This window comes from Agrilus planipennis, unplaced genomic scaffold, assembly GCF_000699045.2.
Source record: "Agrilus planipennis isolate EAB-ADULT unplaced genomic scaffold, Apla_2.0 scaffold223, whole genome shotgun sequence".
NCBI lineage: Eukaryota > Metazoa > Arthropoda > Insecta > Coleoptera > Buprestidae > Agrilus > Agrilus planipennis.
In genome coordinates this window covers 231,048-249,520 of record NW_020438932.1, presented here as the reverse complement: position 1 = coordinate 249,520, position 18,473 = coordinate 231,048, and the positions used below count along the sequence as shown (strand labels likewise).

The window sequence follows — 18,473 nt, the reverse complement described above, 5'->3', positions numbered from 1 at the left end:
AATGTTGTCTTATTCTATTTTGAGACCAAGTTACAGTGTGTATGCATTTGTGGGAGGTCAGACTAATCGTAGTTTGTTGTTTTAAACTAACAATAAATCACGAGGTGTATTATTTATATATGTATATTTGGCAATACTTGAGGAATTTCCAATTGGATTTGCTTCTACAGCGTCACAGATGCGTACGATGAAAAATGCACTCAGCTGAACTGTTACGTATTACAGATATGTTATTCAGCAACCGTCTCGAACATTCGGAAATATTCGACAATATTTCTGAATCTTCTTATGGACAAAGCTGTTATTAGAGAGAGGTCTTTTCAATCAGAAAGATAGACCTGCGAATTGGTCATACATTTGTTAAATGAAAACCACCCACTACTATCTATGGTCGCACACATATCATTCTCTAACATTCTCGAACATTCGGAAATGTTCAACAATATTTCTAGGCCTTCGTATGGACAAAACTGCAGTTAGAAAGAAATTTTTTCAATTAAAAAGATAGACCTGGTCGCACACATATCATTCTCTAACATTCTCGAACATTCGGAAATATTCAACAATATTTCTGAATCTTCTTATGGTTAGCTAGGCTCACGTCAAAACACTCCTTATTATATTGAGTCAATCTTTGCATTTCCTAAACACTGGAATATCCCATACCCATAACTATATTTACGAAAAGAGCTATCTAATCAGCTGCATAATATTCTCCTTTTTATTCCCGTTTCTTCTGCTAATAGGTCTTATCTTGGGATAACCTACTACTACTAGTGTCGTCAAGTCTGTGTTGCAACTTGATAGGACTATCGCAGGAATGTATCAATCGTTAATACTTGTTCAAATAAAGTGGTAAAAACAAAGTGTGTTGCTTAAATTATTATCTGCATGATCAATCATCAGAAAAAAGTAACCACCGAATTAATCCATTATCTTATTTATCTATCTTCAGAACAATTCTTAATTAACAGTTGAAGGTCATGTCAGTAAAGATTTCAAATGGCGGCCCTTGCCGCCATATTGCTTGACTCGAGATTTCGTATTTGAGAAACTGTTCGTAATTGGAGGAATGTTTTATCATTCATGCACTTTATGAACGAAATATAAGACCAGTAAAGGTGAATGTTGTAATATTTGTTTATTTAAAACACTTAATATTTCTTAACACTTGGAATATTTTGCGTTAACAGTGTAAAAACAAACAACCTCGCCATTATTAGGTACAACATACATCGACAACATAACAGCGTTTATAACAGCTTACTAAAATACAAGACACAGCATATTGTTATTGCTATACAATGATTGTAATTATCACAGAAAGTTTTTAACAAAATATATATAATATACATGTACATATATGTGTTACTAAAAAAGAATTACTGAACTTTGTAGCTACTGCCGTAATAATAATAGTAAAATTAATTGGGTTATGCTTACAAGAAGTTGAAGTTGAACTAAATATACGTAAATCTAAAATAGATACTTATTAGCTTTTAAAATCTAGGTTATAAGGAATAAAGAATATGCGGTTTGTTATCCTTTTTCAGTAATTTAATGAAAACCAAAACCGTAGGTAATCAATTATTACATTAGTTAATTGCCTCAGAAGCTCAAGACATGTCAAGTGATTCAAAACAACCGCCAAAAGTTGTTACCATTTTTGTTACGTTACTTATGTTCAGAACCTTTCGGAAATTGTAAACTTAGCTTTTTCAATTGAAGATACCTACGTCTTTTATACCTACTTGTGGATAAACAAGTATTAAAATGGTATCATTATATGATTTAATTAATTAATTCATTTGTGGCGTTTTGTCTGTCATTTGTTTTTCTAAAAACTCAGTTTAAATTAGCAATTGATGAATGTCTACGTAATGTCAGTAACTTTAAAAACAACTTACTTAAAATAATTTGTGTGAATCAATGACAACTTTTTTGTATTTTTAACGGATTATTATAATTTATGATAGAAAAATGAATAGTACACAGGGTGTTCATTATTTATTCTGTATTTGGTTTCTACTAGGTACTGCAAATATTTTGATTTTATGATACTAGTAATGGCCTTAGGCTTTCTCGATGATCGTTAGTAGTTTTGCTGCAATTGATTTTACGTGTATTGGTAAAAAAAAAAATTTTGGGTGTTTCATTCTCCCCAACCACTATGCGTAACATCATCGAAAAGGCTGAGATTAGATCATCCTAAAGGAATTTCCAGGATGAGTTAAATAGATTATACGTGTTGAGACGCGGAAGCGCGATTTTTGCTGAATCAGTTTACTGATATTGATGCATTCACATTTACTATACCAAAACNTTATGGTGGTAGTAATAATATACGATATTTTAATGGAGACAGAAGTGAAATATTTGTTTGTATGTTAGTGTGTTCGAAGTTACCCGATTTCGTAATGGTCTATCAAAATTTAAACGAAAATATGACCTTTCATAAGGAGTAGATTATAATAAATAATAACAAGTTCAAAATAACCGTTAAATAGTTACAGACAATGCCATAAATGTTGTCTTATTCTATTTTGAGACCAAGTTACAGTGTGTATGCATTTGTGGGAGGTCAGACTAATCGTAGTTTGTTGTTTTAAACTAACAATAAATCACGAGGTGTATTATTTATATATGTATATTTGGCAATACTTGAGGAATTTCCAATTGGATTTGCTTCTACAGCGTCACAGATGCGTACGATGAAAAATGCACTCAGCTGAACTGTTACGTATTACAGATATGTTATTCAGCAACCGTCTCGAACATTCGGAAATATTCGACAATATTTCTGAATCTTCTTATGGACAAAGCTGTTATTAGAGAGAGGTCTTTTCAATCAGAAAGATAGACCTGCGAATTGGTCATACATTTGTTAAATGAAAACCACCCACTACTATCTATGGTCGCACACATATCATTCTCTAACATTCTCGAACATTCGGAAATGTTCAACAATATTTCTAGGCCTTCGTATGGACAAAACTGCAGTTAGAAAGAAATTTTTTCAATTAAAAAGATAGACCTGGTCGCACACATATCATTCTCTAACATTCTCGAACATTCGGAAATATTCAACAATATTTCTGAATCTTCTTATGGTTAGCTAGGCTCACGTCAAAACACTCCTTATTATATTGAGTCAATCTTTGCATTTCCTAAACACTGGAATATCCCATACCCATAACTATATTTACGAAAAGAGCTATCTAATCAGCTGCATAATATTCTCCTTTTTATTCCCGTTTCTTCTGCTAATAGGTCTTATCTTGGGATAACCTACTACTACTAGTGTCGTCAAGTCTGTGTTGCAACTTGATAGGACTATCGCAGGAATGTATCAATCGTTAATACTTGTTCAAATAAAGTGGTAAAAACAAAGTGTGTTGCTTAAATTATTATCTGCATGATCAATCATCAGAAAAAAGTAACCACCGAATTAATCCATTATCTTATTTATCTATCTTCAGAACAATTCTTAATTAACAGTTGAAGGTCATGTCAGTAAAGATTTCAAATGGCGGCCCTTGCCGCCATATTGCTTGACTCGAGATTTCGTATTTGAGAAACTGTTCGTAATTGGAGGAATGTTTTATCATTCATGCACTTTATGAACGAAATATAAGACCAGTAAAGGTGAATGTTGTAATATTTGTTTATTTAAAACACTTAATATTTCTTAACACTTGGAATATTTTGCGTTAACAGTGTAAAAACAAACAACCTCGCCATTATTAGGTACAACATACATCGACAACATAACAGCGTTTATAACAGCTTACTAAAATACAAGACACAGCATATTGTTATTGCTATACAATGATTGTAATTATCACAGAAAGTTTTTAACAAAATATATATAATATACATGTACGTATATGTGTTACTAAAAAAGAATTACTGAACTTTGTAGCTACTACCGTAATAATAATAGTAAAATTAATTGGGTTAGGCTTACAAGAAGTTGAAGTTGAACTAAATATACGTAAATCTAAAATAGATACTTATTAGCTTTTAAAATCTAGGTTATAAGGAATAAAGAATATGCGGTTTGTTATCCTTTTTCAGTAATTTAATGAAAACCAAAACCGTAGGTAATCAATTATTACATTAGTTAATTGCCTCAGAAGCTCAAGACATGTCAAGTGATTCAAAACAACCGCCAAAAGTTGTTACCATTTTTGTTACGTCACTTATGTTCAAAACCTTTCGGAAATTGTAAACTTAGCTTTTTCAATTGAAGATACCTACGTCTTTTATACCTACTTGTGGATAAACAAGTATTAAAATGGTATCATTATATGATTTAATTAATTAATTCATTTGTGGCGTTTTGTCTGTCATTTGTTTTTCTAAAAACTCAGTTTAAATTAGCAATTGATGAATGTCTACGTAATGTCAGTAACTTTAAAAACAACTTACTTAAAATAATTTGTGTGAATCAATGACAACTTTTTTGTATTTTTAACGGATTATTATAATTTATGATAGAAAAATGAATAGTACACAGGGTGTTCATTATTTATTCTGTATTTGGTTTCTACTAGGTACTGCAAATATTTTGATTTTATGATACTAGTAATGGCCTTAGGCTTTCTCGATGATCGTTAGTAGTTTTGCTGCAATTGATTTTACGTGTATTGGTAAAAAAAAAAATTTTGGGTGTTTCATTCTCCCCAACCACTATGCGTAACATCATCGAAAAGGCTGAGATTAGATCATCCTAAAGGAATTTCCAGGATGAGTTAAATAGATTATACGTGTTGAGACGCGGAAGCGCGATTTTTGCTGAATCAGTTTACTGATATTGATGCATTCACATTTACTATACCAAAACTGCAATAGGCAAATGGATAATATGAAATAATTTATCCTTTCTATAATTACCCCTCTTTTTTGAGCAGCAAAATATGTAAAATTAAAGCCATTCACCACCACGCACTGTTACGTATTACAGATATGTTATTCAGCAACCGTCTCNCAGCTACATGCTATACGTAACTCCTGAGCGAATACAATGATTTAATAATTACTTATAAATATTAACTACATGCTTATAAAAAAAAAAACGAAATTGTTTCATTAGATAAATATGTAGGTACTTATTATGTTTCTTTTTCATCAAAATAGTTTTATTTATTTGATTTGCACCAGGGTTGTTTTCATAGAAGCGGTTAAGAATTCTTGAAGATTGCTTTTGACAAATAAATTGTCATATGCTTGGAATTTGCTTTAGTTCTGTCCAAGTTTGCAAAAACGTCTAGGGTTTAAGAATTTTATGATTGGCGACGATTTTTCTAAAATAATTCATATTCCACGTTGCAATATTTCTAAAATGATTGAGTCTGAATATGAATCTGAATCTGAAACTCCATTTTACGTTGGTCAATAATGATTATTATTGTTTTTCTTTTTGTTGCAAATCAACCGGTGCAAACCTAATGTTTATAATAACATTTCTGTTCACGCTTATTATTAAATCTATATCTACATTTTCTAACACATTTAGATCGTTATTCATAAGATATCATAATGGAGTTTTATTATAAGTATTAAGTGTAAGTATATTAATTATATTTATTTATCGAAATTGATAAAATTAGAAACGACGATGAATCAGTGAAAATTCAAACCTATTTTCTCGATTTAAGTGCCTTGAAATTGAATATATTTTTGTCCAATCAGTAATAATAAAATATAAAGGTACTGTACCGGGCATGGCATGGGGGTAGCCAAGTTTTGATTTAGAAAGAGGGGCAAAAAATATATGAACATTTATTTTGTGTTGTTCTGTTGTTAATATCTCAAACAGTGGCGTAGTTAACCGTATGAGTAATAAAAATGTTCTTAGTTGAACTACATGAACTTTTTTTGGTTATTTTATCGGGTCCTCATTTTTTTCATAGTATGAATTTTCATAATTTCTATAAGCCCAGATAAGGCATTAATTGTTTCCGGGAATTTTGTTTAATTTTTGGCTTTTGTGGTATCGCACTTAAGTGTTTGAAGATGAAGGGTTGAAACTAGTTTTATAACAAAGTGGATTACGTACGCTTTCGATAGACATTTGATTTATTTTCGGATTACTATTTCAAGTAATAAGAGCTTTCAATTGTGACATTTTACATCATATTTTGCCGCCAAAATTATGTAGAGTCTTTCTTCGTCTTTCCATTTTGGTACGCCCATGCTGTACGGTGTTTTCTGATGTGTGGAGTTCCAAAGACATTAAAAAAAAGGAAGAAAAATAGGTTTGGTATTCTCACTAGTTTTCTTAATTGAATTACTATTTACAACATACAAGCGATCAATTTTCTTGTAATTTGGCGTTTCGTTTTTATATAATACAATATAATTAGTGGCTGAGATCTGTAACGCTGTACCCTCACTTTGTATTTCTGCCTTGATTAAACGACACTAAGGTTTTTTGGGGTTGTTTGGGTCGCCGCAATCATAAATATTCGCCTTTTAAATCGTTAATACGTGGACGACAACAACAGCTGTTTAAAAGCATAAAGCTTTGGAATAATAATGACGTTTATTTGTTTAACTGACCAGATTTTCAAAAATTATTCACATTAATTCAATTTAAATAATTATACATTTCTTCTTAATGAATATCATTTATTTAAAAACTTAACATATTAATAACTGTACAGTAAAACACGATTTTGAGTATTGTTGGCGGGAAATATCCAACACGCAGTAGAAATGTATCGATCTGATTCTTTTTTTTGCTTAGTGTCATTGCAGTTTTATTTCAGTCACTTCATCGTCGATTTGCTATTCACCACCTAGCGATAGAGCTTGCACGATCCGAGGATCGGCTTTGCTACCCTCTCTGAATTCTTCGAGTGTAAGCCGATCGTCATGATTTTTGTCCATCTGGTCGAATATTTTATCCACTCTCTTCTGTGGAGTATTGTCATCTTCGGCGTGTGGCGTTTGACCCTATTCCAGAAAAAAGGAATAGGAATATCACTATCTAATCACAAAGTATACTTCGTTTACTTTCTCTAGCCATGTGTCCCTTCCAATGTCTTGGATGCACACTGGCAAAATCGGAAGTAGGGAGAACAAAGGTCATTATACTCTCGACTCTTCTACATTAAACATACTTTTTCATACAGTACTTGTCAAAAGTATTGTTCAATAATGAATAGTAGTGCGTTGCGAAAACAAACTTTAAAACCTTTAATATGTCTTCAAATATAAACAAACATCTCGTTGATATTTTCAGTAGTAATTGGTACTAATAACAGCACATTCGAGCAATGCAATTTTGGTGGATAAAATGGTCAATTTTTCCGTGCAGTACTGTACGGATTATACGCTCCTCGCCGGTTGAGAGTTTGGCCGAGAGTTGTTTCCTTCCTTTTCTGCCCTAGTGCTGTTCTTTTCTACTTTGCACCGGTTAAACTGAAGGTCACATCGCTAGAGAAACTAAACGAAGTATACCTAAACTTTATTTTAGTTAACTATAATCATCGAAACAACCCCTATTTCAGGATAAATTGAAACTCAATTGACAAGCAATTAAATTTTGAGTAATTCATTGGTGAAGTCTACCTTTTTGTGTAAATATTAAGACAGTTTCATGTCCATGTAAAACGTCCTAAGTTTTGACGAAGCAATTGATAAACATTATCATTATTTTATGAAATTAGTCGCAATATTACTAAATACAAAATTTTCTACTCTTGCGACAACACAGAGGCTGTAAACAATTTTTTGCTAATTGGTAAAAAAGTAACCACAGAAATTTACTTACCACCATTTGATATATGGCATCTACAATATTGTACATTTCTTCACGTGTTATGAATCCATCATTGTCAACGTCATACAATCTAAAAGCCCCTAAGAAGAAACGTGTGCCAAAATTAAACAATCTTCCGGTGTAAATATGATAAAAAAATATTGTATCGGCATTTTATGTTAAATATGTTTTAGAGTTTTACGAATAATCAATTGGCATAACTTTTCTTAATAACCGATCTGTAAAAAATACAGTACTACTGTGCATGCATCGCAATTCCGAAATAAATTCTTTTTAATGAACTATGCTCTACTTACAATGTAGTTTCTCATCTAAATTCCCCCTGGACGTTACCGATAAGGCCCTAATGAATTCCTCGAATTCGATAGAACCGTCCTACAAAAAAGACTTGTTAATTTCGTTAACTTATCATAATTATTATTGCATAAACAATTATGGTTTACTTCTCAAGGTACCTTTACTGATAAATGATAAAAAAGGTCATTAACGACTTGAACAACAAAATTTATAAATTCACTTATTGCGTCAGTGTTTATTACCTATCTCCAAGAAGTTCACACATTGTTTGCCAGTTTATTACGCCGATAAGTGAATTTGTCATTTATGTCACGGAAAATTTGTGATAATCTGATAATTGCACCAACGAATGAATAAAATGCAACCGAAAAAATTTATTCATACTTATTATCGTTTTATTTTTATTACACCGTCAACTACTAAGGCCCTTGACACACGTATATACTTATGTACATCGGAGTTTATTTGCCAACTTTACTCTAACCATTATGGTGACATTTTATTACAATTTGTCTAGAAAGTCTCATATTTTACCACCCTTATCTTTGAAAACCACGGTACTATAGCGTGGGGTGGGTATTACGTAAGGAGATACGCCATTTATAATCAAAATTGTCAGGACCATCTTACTGTAGGCAGTAATGGCAGCAAAAGATATTCAGGAATAAGAAATTTTGAAAATATTTTCGCAATCCTGATCATAGAACTTGCTCTATGTAATTAAGTTGATTAATAGCAAGTAATTGGATGAACGTCGCCATCTATGCATATTTACCGCAACTGCAACATTTCACAGTTTTGACAAGGCTTTCCAGAAGTATCTTATGTACGTACTAGCTATATAAATCAATTAAATAAAAGAAATAATTAATTGCGCTTGGAAAGAACTTAATGTTCTTTATAATTGGTTTGCGTGTATCAAAGTAGCATGTGTGTGGTTATCGAGCGAATTAGTGGGGTGCATAGCACACCATCCCTCAGCAGAAGACGTTGCTATGCTTGCGCGAGTAGACGTGCTGAGATTATTAATTGTTTCATTTATTTCGTGTTCTTTTTCTTTATTATTATACTTGTTTGTCTACTTTTTGTTGCCTGTCTATTAAATTTTATACCTATTTTGTAATTCTAGAGTACTGTAACGTTTTTCAAAGGTAAAGGGTAGTATATAGTGGTTAATATTAAATATTAATGTGTAAATTCATTTTCAATTTTTATGCACTATCAATTACCTCAAGTTATTGAGGAATCGAAAAATTAGAAGAAGTGACTGATTTTAGGTATCTTGGAAGTCAGATAAGTCAGGACGGAAGGAGTAATAGGGATATAAAGCAGAGGATAGCGCAGGGTCGTGGCGCCTTCAATAAAAAGAAGNGGCGAAGACGTATAATAGTATAGGATATTTATGCAAAAATTCATTTTTCAATTTTTTACCCACTATACTCGTAAACTATTTCAGGTTAATGAGGGAAAATTTGTTGCTGTTGTCACACCCTCGCCGGGAATCGAACCCGGGACCTTTGGTTTTACGCACCAATGGTCTGACTACTAACCTGAGGTAGTTTATAGTGGATAAAAAATTGACAAATGAATTTTCACATTAATATTTAATATTAAGCACTAGTGAATTCCAAAGTGTTTCATATGATGTTAATGTAGACAGATCTATGACCTAATAAGTATAATTAGTCGTGTTGCTGTTGTCACCTCTCGTGGCTTAGTGTTCAGAGCGTTGGTGTATTAAACCAAAGGTCCAGGGTTCGATTCCCGGCGAGAATGTGACAACAGCAACAACTTTTCCTCATTAACTTCGTGTAATTTATAGTGGGTAAAAATTAAAAATGAATGTTAACAGTGTAGAAAGAGGAGACTGTGGTAAAATTTTAATTAAAAATTAAAATGAAGACTCACCCCTAATTACCACAAAAAACTCTATTTGAGCGGACACGTGTTTCGTCCACTTCATACTGTCTCGCGTTGACAATGCCCATGTGTGAAGTGGGCGAAACACGTGTCCGCTCAAATAGAGTTTTTTGTGGTAATTAGGGGTGAGTCTTCATTTTAATTTTTAATGAATGTTAACATTACTATTTAAAAAGGTGGTAATACTTACATTATTTTCATCAAAGACCCTAAACACTAGAGACGCGAATTTGGATGGATCACCTTGAGGAAAGAATTGTTTGTAGATTTTTATGAATCCCTAAAAAAGAAAAGTTGCCTTTAGTTTTATGGTACCGGTAATACGATCTACATTTAATGAAAATTGACTTCCTTTCATTAAGCTGGTATCCACCTACTTACGTTAGCAAACATAATTTTATTATGAGTCTTGTAATTCCTAATTCGACGAGGGTTTTGTGGCAGTATTAAGTAGTGTAATCGAGTTATTTAATTATCTGTCTCTAAAGTATCCAATTAACTCGAGTCAATTGCTGTTGTGATGAGCCATTAATTCTGTTTTCTACCGTTCCTTATTGAAAACGACCGTTTTCCTTTATACAGAAGGAAATTTCATCTTCGTAGATAAGTACACCTTTCATATATATCAAATTTTATTTTCGGCAGACGGCACGACAAAATTTTATTCTTAAGTGGCTGAATGATACCAGACACCATTTGCGGAAGAATTTAAAAGGAAATTTTAAAGCGAAACCGAAAGGAATTATGCAGATAGTTTCCAGATTTTGCAATTTTAAGCTGAAGTAAATATCATTTCCATAACAAACACTTTTAAAATCTTATTATTCGCAATCTATTCCAGTATTTTTTGTCCAGGATTGATTCTGCTTCTAAGGAAATTTTTAAGCACCTATTTAAAAAACTTCTGGAGAAAAATATCAAATAATTTGTCTCTTAAAGGGGGAATCCCACAAGTCACCTTCAACATGTCCTCCATCGCTACTTCGGATCATTATTCAGGAGGGATTACTTGGCATAAACTCCAGGAAATACTTGCTACTTTTTCCAATTCGTCCGTTCATTGTGCGACATTTGGACACTTCATGGTCATGAAAATCACCCGTGAACTTTTTCTTGGTCCATTAGCTTGGTCAGGTTTTGAAACTGTTTCCATAGCTGCTTCTTTCACAGGAAGCAGAATTGGTATGATTGGAGTACTTTCGAGATATTCTTTTTTGTGGAGGTGTATGAGTGTTGACTTGATCTTTTAGCTGATTGTGTAATCCTTAATGTGTTGAGGATGAACTAACACCAGAATATCGTTGAAGCTTCTCTCGATTAATTGTCATTGTAATCCAAATATTCTTTGCATTCTAAACGCTGCGAAACAATTATAAAATCACATTGTTCTTCCTATCCAATTTTTCTCCTTAAAATCTTAACAGTTCGTACTATTCGTTTCAAAGTTCAACAACCACTCAGTACAAAACATGAAGATGTACCTATTAATGTCAAGGTTGACGTGACAATAACATAATCAAGAGGTCACTTTACCCAAAATCCAAAATAGATAAATTTCTAGTAACAAGAGACAGTATGGGCTCCTAGTCAATAAGTCTTGCAGTTGTGATGTTTGTAGATTATGACAAATTACCCAGTCCGGCAACACTGGCTTGAAAAATTAATTACTCCATGTTTTTTTCGTCATACCGATTAATCATGGAAGTGTGCTTACTATTTACTTCAGCTGATGTAACGTTTATTTTTATTTTTTTTTTCGCTTTTGGTCCAGATATTAAAGTGTAATGTGCATGAATTTAGTAAGGAGGCTGGTTACATATCATATTATACGAACATGGTGTATATTAGTGGTATCATTACCTGCAGAATTTTGCGCTCCAATTCCCAGTTAAAAATGAAGGATCAGTCAAATGAAAATATGCGTCACATATGTATACACGTACCTATCCATTGGCATGAGCCCATTCATTTTAAAAAGAGACGCTAATGGGACCTGTTTGATTTTCAAATCCAGTATAATTAAAAGATCCTTTTCATCAATTAAACGAACGAAACGGCTGAAGAAGTTTTTCATTTTGGTAATCACATCATAAGGTCGTTAGTAGGAAGACTGGTTAGCCACGCTCACGTCAAAACACTCCTTATTATATTGAGTCAATCTTTGCATTTCCTAAACACTGGAATATCCCATACCCATAACTATATTTACGAAAAGAGCTATCTAATCAGCTGCATAATATTCTCCTTTTTATTCCCGTTTCTTCTGCTAATAGGTCTTATCTTGGGATAACCTACTACTACTAGTGTCGTCAAGTCTGTGTTGCAACTTGATAGGACTATCGCAGGAATGTATCAATCTTATATCTTGAATTGAAAATGAAGATAATATCAAGAACAAGATACTCATATGAGATACAGAACAATATCAAGAAACTTATCTCGTCAAGACCGTTTGCTCAAGATTCTTTCTTTCTGAATTTGCAGCAGTTCTAATAATTTTGTTTTGTGCTTTCAATTTTAAAAAAACTGTTAGGGAGCTTAGGATATTACACCAGTCCAAAATTAGACAAATATCTAAAATTAAGGGTCCTCCAAGTACTTTTGGTAGACAGTACAAGTCTGGCGTACTCATTACGTGAAGATTTACTTTTAAAAGCAAATGCTTGTGTTTGGTAGCTTTGTTCGATTAATCTGTTTCTGGAACTAGAAGTTGAAGCCTTATTTGCTGAACAGTCCGATTCTATTGTGTTCTAAGGGCATCCATATCCATTGTAAAAACAGCAATGTTTGTGCCAATGCTTTTTACTACGCAAGCTTCTTCTATAGTTGCGCCCAGACCAAACTCAGATTGTAGCAAACGTTTAACTTTCGAATATATTTCTGGAGAAGTGTAATAAATAAAATTTATTACGTTAGTTTTGAGTGCAACTAACTTAAAATAGATGTAGAACTCTAGTTGAAATGTAAATATAAATCTTGGACGCTGGCACCCCATCTGGCAAACTTTAGAATATTGTGTAAAGGGTTTTCTTCTACACTTGAATAAATAAATACACAGGGTGTGAAAATTTGAAGCACCACTTTGGAAGCTATCGTCTAGATTCTAGATCTCAAAAACCTTCCGTTGCGGAATAGGCAATAGTTATTAGTTTATTTTATTATTTAGTTNCTATAATTAATATATTTTTAACATGTATACTACAAGGAAATTATTATTTAATAATTTTTAAAGTAATTCTTCGTGATTAACTCTTTTAGTTTTACTTAGTAGGTAGTAATTTGAAATTTTTTGTATAACATCAAAGAGAGACAAACAAAAACCTAGTTTAATACAAATATTATAAAATCGTTGTTGGTAAATTCTTTTTTTAATAAATAATTTATATTTTTTACATTAATATTATATATTCAGAATGCTAAAATATGGTGGAGGAGCCTGACATTGCAGTTGTGCTTTTTACTCTTACACTTTTAGTTCACTAGTTCTACTTCTTTAGCTAAATAGTATTTAATTAACAACTTTATGAAAGTTAAGCATTAAATTTAAGACCTACTTGAACTTTCATCATTTTACATTTATGTTTTTTTATTAGACCCCTTCTTGTGCTGCTTACTTTTTCGATTTATCGATGACATTAATCTTATGGGAGTAACTAGGATTTACTCAAATGCCTGAGTACGTAATCTTTTCTAGAATAGGTTTGAAATTATTTGATTACTAACTAAATTAAATGTGACTTAATTAGTTGTTCGCCGCCCATTACGCGTTAATGGATGGACGGATCGTATGCATAGGGTTGGTTAACTGACCGCATATGGGATACATTGAAAACTCCAATTTAAGGTCGGCAGTTTCACAAGTTCATTTGAAATTAAACTAAAACTAGACCTTGCATTTACCACATTCACTCTAGTAAGGCGTGACCGGCTTTGATTCGATTTTGTCGATAATTAACAAGTTTTGTTTCATCATTTTTCTTTTTAATGTAATATGTACGTCGTAATTATTACTGCAGATTTATATCATTGTGAATATAACAGTGGATACTATTTATATTTTATTCTTCTATTGGTTATTTATTTATTCCGGAAGCTTCCCGTAAATTCCTGTTCGTCCAGCAGTCTGTTCGCTGGGCTACTAGTTTTCGACAGCGTCGTATCGATCTTCGCTTGCGGTACTCGTTTATAACAATAATATAACCATCACAATTTACTACTGTTGTAGCATTGAGAAAGATTTCTAAATAGAGTCGAAATGTTCGTGACCTCAGTTTGACTCTGATTTTCACTCACAAGAGATGGAATATTATGGAAATGGAAATTTACTTACCTGTTCTGTTAATAAACCGTTTGGACAATCTTTTAAAAATCCTTTGTGCCTGAAACAAAAAAGAAACTATGATTTATAAATCTTTAAAGATAAAAATTGCACAATTTGATAAATAGATATCACAGATTTGTTAGATTTTATCGCAGAAGTCAAGGAATTTGTTGGCTGATGATGAGTTAAAATTTGATGTATTGCGTTTTCTACAATTTACGTTTTAATTCCACAGAAAATTACTCTAAATATTATTTGGTACACATGTGGGAGTCAAGTGTAGTAGACGTGATCTCTCGGGTCATTAATTTTAAGTTCTAAAACTTATTCTTCAGTCTTCGCTAGTGCTTTGTTTCATGTCATAACGTTACACCTTTTTTGTGGTGTAATTGAGTTTCGATGTGAGTTTGTTTGCGACGCAATAAACTTTGTTATTCGGTACTACATTTGCCGTTAACGGTTTATGAACATTTTATGAAGTAGTTGATGATAAAACTCCTCGTTAATATGTTCGTCGTGATTGACCTAGCCGCAGCCTTCTTCGATACGTGCCTATTAATCTTTATTAGATGTTGTAACGTTAACGCCACGCGAGAAAGGGAGGCTACATCAACTGATTAATAAAGACATCCACCGCTTGACAGCGTAACATCATCGAAAAGGCTGAGATTAGATCATCCTAAAGGAATTTCCAGGATGAGTTAAATAGATTATACGTGTTGAGACGCGGAAGCGCGATTTTTGCTGAATCAGTTTACTGATATTGATGCATTCACATTTACTATACCAAAACTGCAATAGGCAAATGGATAATATGAAATAATTTATCCTTTCTATAATTACCCCTCTTTTTTGAGCAGCAAAATATGTAAAATTAAAGCCATTCACCACCACGCACTGTTACGTATTACAGATATGTTATTCAGCAACCGTCTCGAACATTCGGAAATATTCGACAATATTTCTGAATCTTCTTATGGACAAAGCTGTTATTAGAGAGAGGTCTTTTCAATCAGAAAGATAGACCTGCGAATTGGTCATACATTTGTTAAATGAAAACCACCCACTACTATCTATGGTCGCACACATATCATTCTCTAACATTCTCGAACATTCGGAAATGTTCAACAATATTTCTAGGCCTTCGTATGGACAACACTGCAGTTAGAAAGAAATTTTTTCAATTAAAAAGATAGATCTGGTCGCACACATATCATTCTCTAACATTCGGAAATGTTCGATAATATATCTGAACCTTCTTATGAATAAATCTGCAGTTAGAGAGAGGTTTTTTCATACAGAAAGATATAACTGTGAATTGGCCATACATTTGTTAAATGAAAACTACCCACTACTATCCATTGTCGCACACATATCATTCTCTAACATTCTCGAACATTCGGAAATGTTCAACAATATTTTTGAACCTTCTTGTGGACATAGCTATAGTTAGAGAGAAGTCTTTTCAATCAGAAAGATAGAACTGCGAATTGGTCATGCAGTTTTTAAATGGAAACGACTATACTATCTGCCATTCTGTTTTATACATACAAGGCATTAGAGGGATATTTCTCCAATTAGAAAGAGAACTGCGATTTGCTCATACGCTTGCTAAATAAGGGTTAATACTCCACTTGACAAATATTTAATGGTATACATGTTTCTCTTTTCGAGCCCTACAAATTGTTGTCTTTTTCGTCGGGGTCGTTTTTGTTTTTGTCGCTCAACCTTTCCATCGAACAAATGACTGACATTAGACTGTTAAATCGACTGTTCCGAGGAACATTCTTCTTTCTAAGGTTTAAAGTGGTCGTTCGTCTCCTATCTGAAGATCCACCTTATGTAGAACCGACATATATATGTAGGAATACGTTGGCGTAACAGAAAAAGCGGTAAAAAATTGTAAACGATTTACAAAACCGTAAGATAAACAAAAACATCGGAAGGATAACCAACGATGCTGATGCGTAAACATTAAAAAAAATTGAGGCTATATATCGAAAATATCCATGGTGACGGTTTAAAATCGTTTATTACCAAACGATCAATAGATACAGAGAACAAGCAAAATACTTAATTTTATTTATAGTCTGAATTGTGACTTTTCTTTTTCAACCCTTATAAAAAATCAATAAAATGGAAGATCTAAGGTTAGCAGCTTTTATTGACGGAGCGGCATGGCCTAGAGGTTTAGACCATTGCTTAACATTCAGGAGGACACCGGTTCGATTCCGGGTCCTTCTAACGTAGTCCAAGTTTTTCTGTGGTTTCTTTGGATCAGTTAGGCAAATGCTGAGGCAGTAATATTCCATAGATAATCATTCATTCTCTTCTGTCTTCATTTCGTCCGTCTCATCTTTCTCACCCGAATCACCACCCACCCATTGCCACGATCCCTAAAGGAGACTGAAGGGGGCCTTCCACCCTACCTTCCGGCGTAGCCCGGTGGGACTGCCCGCCCACCAGCATTACTGGCTGGTGGGAAAGAAACACCCAAAAGTTTTTTTTTAGTTTTTATTAGGGCCCCTTAAATGCTATTTATTTCACTAGATGTCGTCATTACAGATGTATACGTGCTACGTTAGGATGTTTCAGTAATTTTCGCCTTGAGGTGAAACGTGAGTGTTTCCCTTGTGGAGAGGAATTTCTGCAACACTAATGGTTAGGATAATAAAGAAATATGTGTATTTAAGCACTTTTCTCTGCAATGAATGGGCACGTTGTAGACCACGCTTACAGTAGTTTTTAACTTTTAAATATGTTTCAANGATCAATAGATACAGAGAAAACGCAAAATATTTAACTTTATTTATAGTCTTAATTGCAACTCTTCTTTTTTAATCTTTATAAAACATCAATAAAAAGGAATATCTAGGGTTAGCAGATTTTATTGACTTAGCGGCATGACCTAGATAGGTTTGGACCATTGCTTAGCATTCAGGAGGACGCTGGTTCGATTCCGGGTCCGTCTGCTGTGGTCCAGGCTGTTCTGTGGTTTCCTTGTACCAGTTAGGCAAATACTGGGGCAGTAATATTCCACAGGTAATCATTCATTCTCTTCTGTCTTCATTTCGTCCGTCTAATCTTTCTCACCCGAACCACCACCCACACATTCCCACGATTCTTGAAAGGAGACTGAAGGGGGCCTTCCTCCCTATCTTCCGGTGGGACTGCCCGCTAACCAGCATTACTGGCTGGTGGGAATGAAACACCCAAAAGCTTTTTTTTTCAGCTTTTATTAAGGCCCCTTAAATGCTATTTATTTCACTAGATGTCGCCATTACAGATGTATACGTGCTACGTTAGGAAGTTTCAGTAATTTTCGCCTTGAGGTGAAACACGAGTGTTTCCCTTGTGGAAAGGAATTTCTGCAGCACTAATGGTTAGGATAATAAAGAAATATGTGTATTTAAGCACTTTTCTCTGCAATGAATGAGCAAGTTGTAGAGCACGCTTACAGTAGTTTTTAACTTTTAAATATGTTTCAAACTGTTCAAAATTTTTAATGTCGATCGTAGAAAGTTAGTTTTACGACATACTAAATGCAAATGTACAATACCCAAACGAAAGCGCATCAGTTCTAGCATGATTTGGGAAGTATGAAGGCTTTTTGGATTTCTGCCCTATGTTTAATGGCAATGTCCACGTATGTCTAACTTGTAATATGAGTTTGAAATTACAGTATATTATTCTGTTGAAATTAATCACCATTTGGTAATTACTGTTTCTCAACAATACACAATATATAGCTTTGACATAAAGACACAAGATCATAATCTATTATTATAAAGGAAGGAATCGAGACCTCTCAGGGTGGTGCCCACACAGTGATGTCTAGATTTTATTAGCTGCACCTCTATCTCAGTTGATCACTTAAAAAAAAACTTTAGGGTGTTTCATTGCCACCAGGCACTAATGCTGGTGGGCGGGCAGTTCCTCCGGACTACGCCGGAAGGTAGGGCGGAATGCACTCTTCAGCCTGCTTTCAGGAATCGTGGGAATGGGTGGATGGTGGTTCGGGTGAGAAAGATGAGACGGACGAAATGAAGACAGAAGAGAATGAAAGATTATCTGTGGAATATTACTGCCTCAGCATTTGCCTAAGTGATCCAAGGAAACCACAGAAAAACTTGGACCAAGGCAGAC

General features: G+C 33.5%; 2 protein-coding genes and 1 non-coding gene across 3 annotated transcripts in view; 2 read left to right on the top strand and 1 right to left on the bottom strand.

The window, feature by feature from the left end:
• The window catches only part of LOC108742051, a 130,118-nt gene that overhangs the window by 15,461 nt on the left and 96,184 nt on the right, over positions 1 to 18,473 (top strand). The gene's annotated exons all lie outside the window — the stretch shown is intronic.
• Positions 5,420 to 18,473, bottom strand: part of LOC108742059 (frequenin-1) — a 58,208-nt gene continuing 45,154 nt past the window's right edge. The window contains exons 3-7 of the mRNA XM_018477071.2: positions 14,337 to 14,385; positions 10,197 to 10,286; positions 8,086 to 8,164; positions 7,781 to 7,869; positions 5,420 to 6,960 (exon numbers count right to left, since the gene is read on the bottom strand). Of these exons, the coding sequence (XP_018332573.1) occupies positions 6,793 to 6,960; positions 7,781 to 7,869; positions 8,086 to 8,164; positions 10,197 to 10,286; positions 14,337 to 14,385 (475 nt within the window). The 3' untranslated portion in view covers positions 5,420 to 6,792. The remainder of the gene's footprint in view (positions 6,961 to 7,780; positions 7,870 to 8,085; positions 8,165 to 10,196; positions 10,287 to 14,336; positions 14,386 to 18,473) is intronic.
• On the top strand, positions 9,790 to 9,862 carry Trnan-auu. Its single transcript has one exon. It is a non-coding gene; the product is annotated as a tRNA-Asn (tRNA).